General features: G+C 44.8%; 1 protein-coding gene across 1 annotated transcript in view; it reads left to right on the top strand.

The window, feature by feature from the left end:
• The window catches only part of MDFIC2 (MyoD family inhibitor domain containing 2), a 116,781-nt gene extending 113,533 nt beyond the window's left edge, over positions 1-3,248 (top strand). Inside the window, exon 3 of the mRNA XM_023758094.1 lies at positions 2,989-3,248. Within this exon, the coding sequence (XP_023613862.1) occupies positions 2,989-3,248 (260 nt within the window). The remainder of the gene's footprint in view (positions 1-2,988) is intronic.
• The last annotated feature ends 12,568 nt before the right edge of the window (positions 3,249-15,816 follow it).

The raw sequence follows: 15,816 nt of genomic DNA, 5'->3' as shown, positions 1-15,816 counted from the left end.
GCGGGGGGCCCAGGCAGCACTGACGGGGGGCGGGGGGCCCACGGTGAGCACTGACGGGGGGCGGGGGGCCCAGGCAGCACTGACGGGGGGCGGGGGGCCCAGGCAGCACTGACGGGGGGCGGGGGGCCCAGGCAGCACTGACGGGGGGCGGGGGGCCCAAGCAGCACTGACGGGGGGCGGGGGGCCCAGGCAGCACTGGCGGGGGCTGGGGGCCCAGGCAGCACTGGCGGGAGCCGGGCCCAGGCAGCACTGTCGGGGGGCGGGGGGCCCAGGCAGCACTGGCGGGGGCTGGGGGCCCAGGCAGCACTGGCGGGGGCTGGGGGCCCAGGCAGCACTGGCGGGGGCTGGGGGCCCAGGCAGCACTGACGGGGGGCGGGGGGCGCTGGCTGGAGGCGGGTCTGCGGTGCGTGGCCTGGGCCAGGGTGAGGTGTCAAGAAGCGACTGCATAAGAGATGTGTGTGAGGCAGGCGGCTGGCGGCACAGCAGCAGCCTCTGGGGATGGGCTGAGAGGACGGGTGGCCATCATGGATGTGACTTTGAGTGTCACGCTTATTAAGCACTAAAGCCCCATTGAGTCGTTTAGGCAAAGACAATGCATCCACCGGAAGGCAAGTCCAACTCTGCTTCTGAACAGTTGCAAATTTTCACATGAATGCTCACGTTACTTTTGTGCAAAAAACAAACAACAACAAAAAACCTGTGTGCAAAACAGTTTACGCTGCTCGTGAAGAATGATTTCATATGGCTTTTAGGAAAAGTGTAGAGCACACTTGAAAGTTGGGAAGATCTGTTTTCAATTCATTAACGTTGCCATGTTTTTCGGTAAAGGCTCTGCCTTTTATAATCAAATCAAAAGGACTGACAGAACAAACGCGCTCTATTCTCAAGTGCACAGTAGAGGGAGAAGGAAAGAAATGCCAATTTGGCTCAAGAGTTGGGTGAAAACATCTTTTTATTTTTAATAAAATCGATGGCAGACGCCAGAAGCAGAGGCCTCCAGCACCTGCCAACCTGCAGAGACCTGGCACTCGGAACCGAACCCGAGGTTCTGTGCCCTCAGGAAATCGTAAGGTCACCTCACAAACAGGTTCTTCATCCTCTTACAGGAAACACTAGCTCCTATGCAGGCGCGCCGCCCTGCACCCGCCCGACTTACCTCCAAACTGACTCTGAATGTCTCCTCCGCAAAGGACAGCACGGTGGGGTCGCTGTCACGGGGCCAGGCCCTGAGTAGGTCTCGCGAGCCTCCGGCCTGAGGGCTCCTGGGTTATTTCCTATGGAGAACCTCCTCTTGCAGGGCTGCTGCAGTAGCAGGCTGGGCATTGGTGACACTTGGTGAGGTTTTAAGCCCCCGGTCTTGTCCACCAACACACCCTGGTCAGAAATGCATAAGCAAAATAGAGTCTTTGCACTGAGCTCACTCCTGAATGTTTGTGGGTGCTTTGCGGTGACTTATGAGATATGGGTGAGTTGGTCACATGCTAGAAACTGGCTCTCGGTGAATAAAAATACACCATTCTGGCAAAGAGATGAGAACAAACTACAGAGGTGTTATGGAATATGCTGCCTGCACTATAAATACTGAGCAATGCCACAGCACCTGCAACAATATATGGCAATTAAAGTGGCCATGAAAGTCCTGGTGTGGCTCTCTATCATGTTTCACTGGGGAAGGGCGGGGCCGGGACTGGAGGGAGGGCAGAGACAGGAAGGAAGATTCCTGTCCACCCAGGCAGGACTCGCTTTGGGCATTGGCACAGCTTATGTAGTGTCTTGTAAAAGAAATTAAAATGACTATCTTTAAAACATTTGTTCCTTTTTAGAAAAAAGTTTCCATGCTCTTTCTTCTCTCTTAAAGATTCACAAGTATATGAAAAATGAAAGAAAGAAAATTTTCCGGGAAATTTGTTAAGACTGAATGAGTGGGGCTCAGTACCCATAGCTCTGGCAAATGGCTGGACAGCAAGCCTTCCTGTGGGCTGTGCGGTCTCCGTCAGCTAAAGTCTGAAAAGCAAAAGCTATTAATAAAATTCTGGGGGAAATCCTTACTTTCAACCATCAACAATTTTCAGGGCTCTGATTTTAATTAACAAGATATGTCATGTGAACACTTATGTAGGTTTTTACAAAAACTCCCATTTTTGAGAAATTTCTAACTAAAAAGAAAAGTTATAATTTTAACAAGAGACCTGCTACCTCTTCTAACTAATTCCCTTTATGAAAACAAAAAATATAATAACCTATAACCTATCACAGCTGTTTGGCTAGAATTGCCAATTACCTTCAAGGCCTTAGAGATACTTTTCAGATTTTTACAAGTCTGCGTAGTAAATCTTTAAACCAAGTTTCTGTAAGGGGATTGATCAGATTTATACCCTTTTAGGAATATAATGACGTATTCTTCTAGCCAAGGTTTTATATAACTGGAGGAAAACAAGAGACAAGGATTAAACATAGAATACAATAAAAACACGATGGTTGGTTAAAAGTTCTGACATTAAGTTTTGAAACCTGCTTTTCGCTTGGATGTGAATATAGGTGTGGTACCTTTATGGGAATCCACATCAAACAAATAAGAAAGCCTTGAGACAAAAATCCAGAAGGTTGTAGTCTTTCCCTGTCCAGACTCTAACTGCTCCTGAACTGCTGGGGAGGACCTGCTGGTTTTCAGACAGTTGCAAGGTTCCCAGTTGTGTGACTCCCAGCAGCTCTGCAAGCCAAGTAAATAAAGGAGTGCAGAGGTGACAGCACTTTAAATGACCTGATTATGTGGGATCGATAGGAAATGCTCAGCAGCTAATAAAGCCATCACTTAAGTAGGGTGAGCACTACGTGGAGGAGGGAGAGCCTGAGAGAACACGGTGCCCATTGGCCTGATGTGGACAACAGCTAAGAAGGGCGGTGAAGTTACCAGTACACGCCCACACCAGCCCTGCACAGACACTGCACAGGTGCCACTGCTCACTGTCTTTCTTCTTCTTTGAACAGAGGAGTGCGCCTCCCTCATCCTCACCTGCCTCTTTTGCCAGTTTTGGGATTGTCTCCTGATGCTCCCGGACACGTGTGAGACGGTGTGCACCAACGCGTGCTGCCCCTCCTACCGGTACCACCACACCTCGGATGAAGGCCACTCCCGGAACGACTGCAACTGCAACTGTGACATGGACTGCAGCCTGTTTGAATCTTGTCACGAGACCGGCGAGTGTCTGGAGCTGGCCATGGAGATTTCAGAGATCTGTTACCGCTAGGCCGGGGGGCTGCCGCAGAGCCGCTGCAGGACGCCCGATCCCAGCTGGAGGAAGGGCCGTGTGCATTTCTGAACGCTGCGGCCGTTTGCTCTGCACCTGCCTGGGAAAGCAGTAGTGTCACTCAAAGGTCTTCTTCCAAATTTCACAACCGCAGGGCTCGCTGAAAAATAAGATGTTGATCACATGTGATGAACAAGTCCTAAGTTCCTCTTACATGCCACGGGCAACAGATGTTTCCCAACAACCATAGCATGTTGAAGCCCACTGTGCTAGTGCACTCGCTGGCTTGCCGCATGAACTTGACTTCATTCACAGATTCAGGACAAATTAGTTCGTTCTTTATCATTGACATATATTAGCTCATCTTTCTAATGGACTCATGCATAAACATTATACATTGTTGGTTATTATTAATAATGTATTGCATAACATCATTTTTAATTAAAAATTTATTTATACGGTCTCTTAAAATTCACTTATATGTACAGTTTAGGTAGGAAAGGGAATTAAATAAATTAGAAACCATGTTCATGTAATTACAACAGATTCTTTAAGACACCTTCAGTGAATTTCGAATATGATGTACTTTGAGGGACCCTATAATTCTAGGCCATGTTACTCCATGTCTATGACTATGACATAGCCAGTTATGCATGTTCTTAATTTGTTGTAAAAAGGCTCTTCTTTATCTAATGAGCAAAATGGGAATTATGTGCAAGTTTCAAGATAATCAATTCCTCGTTTTCCTCATTTCTGTTTGTCAGGTACCGTAGGCGACAGGATATCAAAACAGAATCAGTTCGCTTTGCTGAACCGCCATTTGTGCAGGCGCCGAGGGACTACCGGGAGGTCTCGCTCAGCGTTTCCTAACTCAGCATGTGCTTTCAAAACCATCGCTTTTTCTCTTGATGATGTTTAAAGTAATAAAGAATTACGTTGAGCGCCTCCTCAAACTTAGAAATCTCCAAAGAAGATTTCATGTGGCCCCTGCTGGTGTGGCTCAGCTGGTTGGGTGCCCGCTGCACTGAAAGGTTTCCGTTCAATTCCTGGCCTGGCACGTGCTCAGGTTTCTGCTGGGCCCCCGGTCCCGGTAAGGGGCGTGCAGGAGGCAGCTCTTATGTGCTCTCACATTGATGTTTCTTTCTCTCCCGCTTCCTGCCTCTTTCTCTAAAATATCAATTAAAAATCTTTTATAAGTTAGAAGGTACTTTTCAACTCAACCAAATTATTTTGAGGGAAAAACACATCTAGGTTGAAGTTACATTGGACTCGTCCTATTTCCTGTCGGCATGACATGCTCATTCCTGTGTTCTTATATGTCCCGGGGAGATACTGCAATGTATTTATTGAATATAAAAAGCACAATGTATCAATGACCAAACAAAGACGGCAACAGTGAGGTGGAGAGTCAAGGGAACTTTTTGCAATCTAGGCAAACAGCAAAAACTTCAAAGGACCTGCTTTTGCTTGACTAGGTAATTTCAAGCAAAAGCAACATTTATTTGGTTTCTGTAGTACATTGACACATTTTTCTACTCTGCAGTAAATTCCCCCAAACACTGAAAACTCTTCATCTTTAAAAAGTGTTTCTAGGCCGCCTCTGGGAAGGGGCCGCTGGCTCTCGTCTTGTTCCCGCAGCAGCCGCGGTTCCTGCGGCCTGGCCCCGGGTGCGCTCAGAGCTGCGTGGAGGCCGAGCCGGTGCTGCTTTCAGAAGCTGGGACACCGCTCCGCTCGGCGCACAGGAGGCGCAGATCGGTGTGGGGAGAGGAGTGGATTCTGACACTAGGAATGGCACATTCTTATCATAGATCCTCACTTTTCACAAGAGAAAAGGGAGGCCCCAAGAACTGACTCACCCAAGGCTACGCAGTGTGAGCGGCAGTAGCAGGGACCTAACTGGTGTCTAACCTTCTAACCCCCTGCGCCCTCCACAGCTCCCACTGTCCAGGCCTGCAGTACGGCTGCTCCAACTTCCACGGGCTGGCGCCTCAACAGCTGCTCCCTTAGTGTTTGCCCCTGCCCCCAGCTCTCCTGGCCCCCAGCCAAGTACCTTCCCCACCGCCCTCCTCCCCATGGTCCAGTCACTGAGAGCAGAAGACCCTGCCATGGGGAGGTCTTGGGGATCCTGTGCCAATAACGTGGTCCTTGGAGTCACTGGTCAGGTCATGCCGCATCGTTGCTAAGTAGTTCGACCATCATCCCCTTATTCTTTCCAGACCCTCAGATCGCACTAAGCTTATGCATTTCAAATGCGAATTGAATGCTTGTCAATTAGAGACATAAAAATCACCAGGTCTTACTTTATGATGTGGTCAGAATACCACGAGCTTTCTGTGGCCTCTTCCCGAGGCCTGTTCACTCGTTCCTCGCTTTCAGAACCCACTGCGCTGGAGCAGGAGCCGGTTATACAAAGTGTGCCGTTTCTTCTCTATCTAACCAATAATAAAACATTATCCTTTTTGCAAACATGAATGGCTCTTTCAATTGCATTCTTACACAATAAAACATACACGGCTGGGAAATGCAATTGCAGAGGTAAGACGGATGAAAAAGAAATGTGGTTATTGATTAAATACAAATATCCGAATCTGAGAAGGATCCGAGTTTTTCCACAATGATGAAGGCCTGTGATTACAAATAAAGATAATGTTATTCTTTAAGGGGGGTTTCTTAGAGAAAGAGTGTTCCTATTTAAGGAAAACACTTGATAAGAGAGATTTGAGAAGATACAACCGTTATAGAGAATTGAGAACAGAGATTTCCCACAGCAATATGACCAGGTAGTACATTGTCTTTGCTTTGCTCAGTGGGTTTGTATAAAACCGTGCTTCTCTAAAAGCCTACAAAATATGGGAAGCAATGAGGAAACCAGTGGTGTTTCACTTGCTAATAACATTTTCCCACCACGTAAGCTGATAGGCCTACAAAATTAATTATCAATGCTGGACATTCAAGGTTAATAAAGCAAATGCCACTTCAGTTTTCTCCAAGGGAGTATGAAAGCATATTGAAGTAGAGAAACTTTACAAAAAGGAAATACCACATAAAGGCACATCAGCATTTTTTTCAAGGATAAATTTGCAGGAGGAAATGCTAGAACAGAATTCATGATCCAATTCCTGAAGTTTCTCCTTCTACAAAATGGAGCAAAAGTACACTTTAGTAAGGTGGCTTGACTGGAAGAGTTTTGCCCATTAAATGCTAAATTTAACCCAGACTATTCACACGGATGATCTCTGATGAAATGCAAGTACTTGGCTTATGGTATATGGAGTATTCTTTATATATATATATATATATATATATATATATATATATATTGATTTCAGAGTGGAAGGGAGAGGGAGAGAGATAGAAACATCAATGATGAAAGAGATTCATTGATCAGCTGCCTCCTGCACACCCCTATTGGGAATCAAGCCCATAACCTGGGCATGTGCCCTGACCAGGAATGGAGCCTGGGACCTTCTGGTTCATAGGTCGATGCTCAACCACTGAGCCACACCGGCCAGGCCTGGGTATTCTTTGAAGAAGATGTCTGAGTTAAACCTAAACAGTTGTCATAGTTAGTCTCATGTGAGCTGTGTAGAAAGGCAACGTGAGGAGAGGATGATTTCCTAGTGATTATAATCCACATGGGATTATTGGGCTCCTCTACACAGGTGTAGACAGCTCCTAGCATTACTGCGAAGGAGCCCAGAATGTTGGAGGAGGCAGGAATGCAGGTGGGGCAGGACCTGTATCGTGTTTGGATAAAAGGCCCACCTTCTGGTCGACCATCATGATAGGCTTCACAATCCTGCTTTACCTCTCAAGCTGTGGTTCCCAGTTAGAGGTGATTTTGCCTTCCCCCGGGGACAACTGTTAATGTCTGGAAACACATTTGGTTGTCACAGTGGAGAGGGGACAGGTGCTACTGGCATCCAGTGAGTAGGAGCCAGGAATGCAACAAAACAGCAAGACAACTTCCCATATCAAAGAAGCATCCAGCCAAATGTCCATAATGCCAAGGCTGCCAACCAACTCTATCAGTCTTCAGACCTATATGAAATGCACCTTAAAAAACTGCTGGAAATGGGGTTGCCAGGTAAATTACAGAATGCCCAGTTAGATTTGAATTTTAAATAAGCAACAAATAATATCTATGTGTATTAAAAAGGCTAATATGCAAAGTGTCCCCGCAGGAGTTTGACTGGGAGATTGGGAGTTCTATCACTCGCTATGATGTGCGCTGACCACCAGGGGTGGCACAGAAAGAAGAAAGGCCCAGGCCGGCAGCTAGAAGGCCCCAATTGACCCTGATCACCAGGCAGGCCTAGAGACCCTACCTGTGCACGGATTTCATGCACCAGGCCTCTAGTTTTAGTATATTTATGTCCCAAATATGATGTGTGACATTATATTATAAAAATGATGCCTCGCCTGTCTGAAATTCAAGCTTAGCTGGCATCCTGTATTTGTTTGTTAAACCTTGCACCTCTGGGTCAGAAGCCTCCACATCTGAGGGGGCCTACCGAAGTGATGATTTCCCTCTCCTCCCTGGCTCCAAGGCGGGACGAGCTGCTTCCCGCTTTGGTCAGAGGCCAGGACATATGTTGGGCCACGGTTGACAATGAGGGAAAGGGAGCCTGGCTAGAAGATCAGCTCCAAAGCAGGACTCTGGTATTTCCCTCGGCCAGGTTTACAGAGGGCCGACTGCCTTGACCTGCACTGGCCCTGCCTCAGTTTCTCTGCTTCACATCTTCCACTGGCAACCGAGGAGGCACCTCAGCCAAGTGTCTTGATTCAAGAGGTTGGAAGCAGAAGTTCTCACTTAAGCCTTGAGATGGGAACCACATTTTCTAAATCAGTCTTGGCCAGAAAGACTCATCTCGAGAGGTGCCCCGGAGCCCCTCCTGCGCCTGGCACCCAGCCAGCCCCTCGTCCACATTCCGAAGGAGGTTCCAGAAGCAGGAATTGTTTTTAATCAGTCCACAACACTACAGCCGAGCAAATGCATTCTGATACTTAGAACTTTTATCTCAAATGCTCTGCAGAAATCAAGGTCACAGTAACCTCTTTTATGGTTTATTGTTTCTCAAATGTACTTAGAGTGGATTTACAAAGCCACAGCTTGTTTTGTGGGTACGGAGCTTTCGCGAGGTTCAGCACTCTCTGACATCCTCTTTGTTTCCTCTTTCAGCACTTTCTGCCTATGGGTCCTCATTTAATATCATTTCCCGTAAATTTCAAAAAATTAAATAGAAAAGAATATTGAACAAGAGTCCCCGGGTAGCTAAACTCCTCATCATTTGTAATGTGGGCTCTTCAGAAAGCTGCATTAATGTTTCAAATCACTGCTGCACAGCTTTGCAGTACAAATGCTGGTCCCCACAATGGGCCAGGGCGGCCAGAAGGTAAGATGGAGCCACGGCTATCACTTTGTCATTGTCACAATCAATCAATTGCCAATGTGGGCATGGCAGTAAACCACCTAGCTCCAGCGAGTTTGTGGAACTACCCGGGAGGGGAGGTGAAGACGGGTTCTAACATGCTGAAGGGCCTCAACAGACCCAGGGACCTCGTGAAGTTATCTTTCAGCCAACTTTTTTGATGACTCATTCCAAGCCTGAATTCATAGCTTTGATCTCCTAGTAACAGTTTTACAATATCATATTAGCCATGTATTAGAAATGCTTTTTGAGAATAAAAGTGTCTGTGTAACTCCCAATATCACACTGCCTGCCATCAATGGTACTTGTATAATAGACTGGAAAATACTAGTTCAAATGAGACCTATTAGGTGACCGATTAGTAGCTTATTGCCCAATTCCAGGTAAGATTTAATAGAAGCATGGATGAAGGTGGTACTTGTGAAATGAGTGGTTATGGGGGAAAAGAAGAGGCAAGAGTCACATCTAGAAAGGGCCTTGAATGCTAGTTAGCAATGTGTTTAGGAGCAATGAAAAGCCACTGAAGACTGGCAGGGGATTGCATGATTAAAGTGGTGTGGGAGCGAGTCTGGCCGCGCAGCCGTGTATGGGACAAATTAGAGCAGGGAGAGGCTGCAGGCTGACAGGGAGCAATGGCAATAAGGCATGGGGTGATGAAGGCCCGAAATAGGATGGTGACAGGGAAGACAGAAGGGAAGAGATGGATGGGAAAGAAATTAGGAAAGGATCGTTAGTCCTTTCTCAAACACTTCTTATTTTAAGATTCCACTATCCCCTCTGTCTATCACATGTATGAGTCATGAAGCCATTATTTTCATTAGGGAGCGAGGGGCCGGGAAGCGGGGAGCTCTATTCCAGGTGGAAAGGCGAGGCCAGTTTAGCTACATTAAGCCAGCCTGCTGCTGCTCTGCACACTGATGTAATTCCAACATAAAACATAATCTATAATATTCCAGGGGAACAAATCCAATTCTTGGCCATATAAATTTTCATATAAGTCCATCACAATTCATTCCCCAAACATCTCATTCTCTTTGAAAGCTGGAGCTGCAGCAAGTGATCAAAAAGAGCAGTTTAAAATTGCTCTGGAATTTCCAGAGATGCTAAATCTAACCTGCCTGCGGAGCAGGACCAATCCCCCAAACTTTAAATCACAGGTAAAGGGTTTTATGTTTTAAAAGATATATTCCTCAAAGTTTATCACAGTGTGTTAAAGTCCAATGTGAATGATTGCTTACCAAACCTGGAGGTGATGTCTCCCTGATTACCCCAGGTGAGCGAGAATAAGTATCTTCCAACCAACATATTTTTTACCTTTTCATCTGCCTCTTGCTATTTACAATGTGAAAAATAATAGCCAGGCAGTGACTGCAGGGTTGGATGAAGTGCGAATCCCACCTGACTCTCGCCTAAATTGTATTCCAGGCCCCTGGCAAGTTCTGCTGCTGGAGACGAATAATGGAAACTGACTTCTCAATGGCTGGACTGGTCCTGGAGGGGTAATCAGGGAAAGCTTATCTGATGAACTCGCCGCACAGCCTTGGCTTATAACCCAGTGCGGTGCGTGCGTCAGCGGCCCTGCCTGGACGGTGCTCCCTCTGCCTCGCTGGGCTCTCTACGTGAGGGAGACAGCAATGTCCTAAGCAGGGGGCTCCGTGAAACCCTGAGGTGAGCAGAAATTTTATAATTAATGCCATGTCTACAGAAGTGCCGGCCAGTCCTTCTGGTTTATCTGTGTAAACACAGCAATTGTTAGTAATTCCAGATTCCTCCGGGAGGCCGGGAAGGCAGGACAACAAAGGACTTTGGTTAGCGCTGTCTCGGAAGGCTTACACTTTCGTGGGGGGGCGGGGGGCAGAACATGAGAGGGGCCTCCCAAGGTGCACAATCCCAAACACCCGCCCTTCTGGTCCCTGGGGTGCCTGGGCTCCTTGGAAGCTCCTGCTCTGGTATAATGTAAGTATATCCCGTGAAAAGGCTTTGCATCAGCCGTGTCTTAGTAGATAAGAAGGTTGAGGTCTAAGGACAGAGAGTTCAAATCCTGCCTCCACTATTTACTAGTTAAATGTATTGCGTCAGTAACTAAATTTCTCTGAGCCTCGGATCCCTCATCAATAAAATGTGCTTAACATTACCTACTCTATATGAGGAATGAAAGAGAGAGTTCAGCAAAGCCCTTCGTGTAGGCTCAGTACATACAGGACACTCACTGCTAGTAAGTTGCAGGTGTGCTTATTATGGGTACAACTACCCCGTTCATTTGTTTCCACAACACGAGACGTCTCTGCTCGACTTCTGCAATACCCCATATTCCTATCTGTGAGACTTACCCATACACCTGCCTTTTCATTATTCCCTGGTCACTCTTCCAGAAACAGAGCACCTCTAATTCCCATATCTCCTTTTATTTTTCATTTTTTCTATTAATCATTTTTATTTATTTTTTAAAATATATTTTATTGATTTTTTACAGAGAGGAAGGGAAAGAGATAGAGAGTTAGAAACATCAATGAGAGAGAAACATTGATCAGCTGCCTCCTGCACACCTCCCACTGGGGATGTGCCCGCAACCAAGGTACACGCCCTTGACCGGAATCGAACCTGGGACCTTTCAGTCCACAGGCTGACACTCTATCCACTGAGCCAAACCGGTTAGGGCTATTAATTATTTTTAATGTCGACATTATTGCAAGTGTCTCTGCCCCCCCTTGCCCCCGCTTTGACCACCTCCACCAACTCCGGCCTTCCCTTCCCTTGGCCTTCCCTCTACTATTGTCCCTGTGCATGGGGCATGCATGTGTGTCTTTAGCTGATCCCTTCAGCTTCTTTATCCAGTCATCCCTACCCCCTCTCCTTGGGCCACGGCCAGTCTCTTCCACGCATCCATGCTTCTGGTTCCATTTGTTCCTCAGTTCATTTTGTTCATTATATTTCACATATTAGTGAGATCATATGGCATTTCTATTTCGTTGACTGGCTTATTTCGCTTAGCACAATACTCTCCAGATCCATCCACGCTGTTTCAAAGAGTAAGAGTTCCTTCTTTTTTATGGCCGTGAAGTATTCCATTGTGTAAATGTACCATGGCTTTTTTATCCACTCATCTACTGATGGCACTTGGGCTGTTTCCAGATCTTGGCTATTGTAAATAACACTGCTGTGAACATAAAGGACCATATATTCTTTTGAATTTGTGCTTTGGGATTCTTAGGGTATATTCCCAGAGTGGGATCACTGGGTCAAACAGCAGTTCCATTTTTAATTTTTTGAGAAAAATCCATACTGTTTTCCATAATAGTTGCACTAGTCTGCATTCCCACCAGCAGTGTACAAGGGTTCCCTTTTCTCCACATCCTCGCCAGCACTTGGCATTTGTTGATTTATTGATAGTAACCATTCTAACAGGTGTGAGGTAATACTTCACTGTAGTTTTTAAAAATTGCATCTCTCTGATGATTAGTGACCTTGAGCATCTTTTCCTATGTCTATTGGCCATCTGTGTGTCCTCTTTGGAGAAGTTTCTATTCAGGTACTTTGCCCTTTTTTTTTAATTGGAGTGTTTGTCTTCCTGGTGTTGAGTTGTATAAGTTCTTGATATATTTTGGAAATTAGCCCCTTATCGAATGTATCATAGTTGAATATTTTCTCCCATACAGTGGGTTCTTATTTCATTTTATTGATGGTTTCTTTTGCTGTGCAGAAGGTTTTTATTTTTATGTAGTCCCATTTGTATTTTTCCTGAGTTGTCCTAGCCTTCAGACACATAGGCAAAAATACTGCTGGGAGAGATGTGTGAGATTTTGCTGCCTATGGTTTCTTCTAGAATTTTAATGGTTGCATTAGTTACATTTAAGTCTTTTATCCATTTGAGTTTATTCTTGTGTGTGGTGTAAGTTGGTGGTCTGGTTTCATTTTTTCACATGTACCTGTGCAATTTTCCCAACACCATTTATTGAAGAAACTACTCTATTTGTATGCTCTTGCCTCCTTTGTCAAATATTAATTGTCCATAAAAGTGTGGGTTGTTTTCTGGGCTCTCTGCTCTGTTCCATTGGTCTATGTGCCTGTTATTATGCCAGTACCAGGCTATTTTGATTAAATGGTTTTGTAATATAGTTTGATATCCTGTTTTGTGATCCCTCCAAGTTTGCTCTTTTATATCAAGACTAGTGACCAGTGCACGGATTAGTGCACATTGAAACGAAATTAATTACGATAGTGGCCAGTGGGGCAGGACTGGGCGAGATGGGCCTGGGCAAGAGAGGCTGGACATGCCCTGGATCCAACCTCCCGTTGTCACTCCCCAGCTGGCCACACCTGGGGTGGCACCCTGGCAGAGTGAGTGGGGTCCCTCCAGCAGGTGGGGTCCCTCAGCCTGGCCTGTGGGGACCAGGCTGAAACTGGCTCTCTGACAGAGGGCACTCTGAAAAGTTGCTGTTGTACAGGGTGTGGAACGCAAACGCAAGTGTGCAATAAACCAGATTCGGGGCCGACAGTGCTCCAGCAACAACATAACCCATGGCCAAAGGTGGAATCGCGTGGCTCTGCGAGGAATTGGGCTCCCTCCTCGCTGGTTCTGGGGTGTATCACCCAAGAACCGCCGCTGCCAAGTCACTGCAGCTCCGCAACTCCTGCGTTAAACATTTGCCCCCTGGTGGTCAGTGTGTGTCATACCTACCAGCCAGTCAGACAGATGGTCACTTAGCCTTTTATATATATAGATTGCCATGGCTGTTGGGGTCTTTTTAAATTTCATATAAATTTTTGTAGTGTTTGCTCTAGATCTGTGAACTATGTCATTGGTATTTTAATAGAAATTGCATTGAATCTATAGATTGCTTTGGGTAGTATGGACATTTTATTTTATTTTTTAAATATATTTTTATTGATTTCATAGAGGAAGGAGAGGGAGAGCAAGATAGAAACATCAATGATGAGAGAGAATCATTGATTGGTTGCCTCCTGCACACCCCACACTGGGAATCGAGCCTGCAATCTGGGCATGTAGCCTGACTGGGAATTGAACCATGACTTCTTGGTTCATAGGTCAATGTTCAACCACTGAGCCACACTGGTCAGGCTGAGTAGTATGGACATTTTAATGTTTCTTCTTCTAATCCATGAACACAGCAGCATATGCTTCCACCTACTAGTATTTGTATCTTCCTTAATTTCTTTCTTCAATGCTCTATAGTTTCCCAAGTGCAGGTCTTTTGCCTCCTTGGTTAAATTTATCCCTAGGTACCTGCATTAGTAAATGGGATTGTTTTCCTAGTTCCTCTTTCTGAGAGTTCATTATTGGTGTATAAAAATGTCATTGATTTCTGGATATTGAATTTGGTTTTCAAATTCACTTATTAGATCTAGTAGATTTTTTGGTGAAGTCTTCAGGATTTTCTATGTCATCTTGTCATCTGCAAATAATGACAGATTTACTTCCTCTTTTCCAATTTGGATGCCTTTTATTTCTTCTCCTTGTCTGATCAAAGTGGCTGGTACTTTCAGTACTATGTTGAATAAGAGTGGTGAAAGCAGAGATCCCTGTCTTGTTCCTGATCTTAGAGGAAACTATTTTAGTTTTTCCCCATTGAGTGTTATATTGGCTATAGGTTTTTTATATATGGCCTGTATTATGTTGAGGTATGATCCCTCACATCCCACTTTGCTGAGAGTTTTTATCATAAATGGGTGCTGGATTTTATAGAATGCTTTTTCTTTATCTACTGATATGATCATGTGGTTTTTATCTTTCATTTTGTTTAGGCGATGTACCATATTTATTGATCTCTGAATATTGTGCCAACCTTGCATCTCTGGAAGAAATCCTACTTGATCATGGTGTATGATTTTTTAAGGTATTGCTGGATTAGATTTGCTAATATTTTGTTTAGGGTTTTAGCATCTATGTTCATCAGGGATATTGGCCTGTAATTCTCTTTCTTTGTTGTATCTTTATCTGGTTTTGGTATTAGGATAATGTTGGCTTCATAAAAAGAGCATCAAGTTTTCCATCCTCTTGAATTTTTTGGAAGAGTTGAGGAGTATCGATGTTAATTCTTTGAATGTTTAGTAAAATTCACATGTGAAGCCATCCTGTCCAGGACTTTTGTTTGCTGGGAGGTTTTTTTTTTATTACTATTTCTGTTTCATTCTTTGTTATTGCTTCTATGTCATGTACTTCTCCTCTGATCTATACTATTTCCTTCCTTCTACTTACAGAGAGCTTTTCCTATTGTTCTTTTACCAATTCTTTTAGGTATAGGTTAGATTGTTTACTAGAGATTTTCCTTGGAGTAGGCCTTTAATGCTATGAACTTCACTCTCAGAACTGCTTTCACTATGCCCAATAGATTTGGGGGTTTTGTGTGTTAATTTTCATTTATTTACAGGTAACTTTTTATCTCTTCCTTGATCTCATTGGTAACTCATTCACTGTTTAATAACATGCTAGTTAGCCTCCAGTGTTTGGATATTTTTGAGCTTTTTTTAATCATGTTTGATTTCCAATTTCATGCCCCTGTGATCTGAGATGATGCTTGATATTATTTTAATCATCTTTAATTTGTTAAGACTTATTGTGTGTCCTAACATGTAGTTTCTTTTTTCAGAATGTACCATGTATACATGAGAAGAATGTATATTTTATTGCTTTGGGATAAAATGTTCCAATTAAATCAATCTATCCAGTGTGTTATTAAGGTCACTGTTTCCTTGTTGATTCTTTATCTGGAAGAATTATCCATTGATGATAGTGGGCTGTTAACCTGCCCTACTATGACTGTACTGCTATTGATCCCTTCCCTAAAGTCCACCAACAGTTATTTAAATATATCTAGTTTCTCCTATATTGGGTACATATATGTTTATAAGAGTTATATTCTCTTGTTGGATCAATTTTTATTATTATGTAATGACCTTCTTTGTCTCTTTTATGGCCTTTGTTTTGAGTCTATTTTGTCATATATAAGTACTAGTAGCCCTGTGCACGAAACCATGTTCCAGTAGCTCACTGCCACCCTCCTGTAGCTCCCCCAGCCCCACCTCCCCCACTCCCCCTTCCCCCCCGTCTCCCCTCATAGTTTGCTGCCCTGCCCTCTCCTGTAGCTCTCCACCACCCACTTGTAGCTTGCTGCCCC

The sequence above is a fragment of the Myotis lucifugus genome, unplaced genomic scaffold (genome assembly GCF_000147115.1).
Source record: "Myotis lucifugus unplaced genomic scaffold, Myoluc2.0 scaffold_123, whole genome shotgun sequence".
Lineage (NCBI taxonomy): Eukaryota > Metazoa > Chordata > Mammalia > Chiroptera > Vespertilionidae > Myotis > Myotis lucifugus.
Note: the sequence above shows the minus strand (reverse complement) of the source record. Positions and strands in the feature narration are given on the sequence as shown.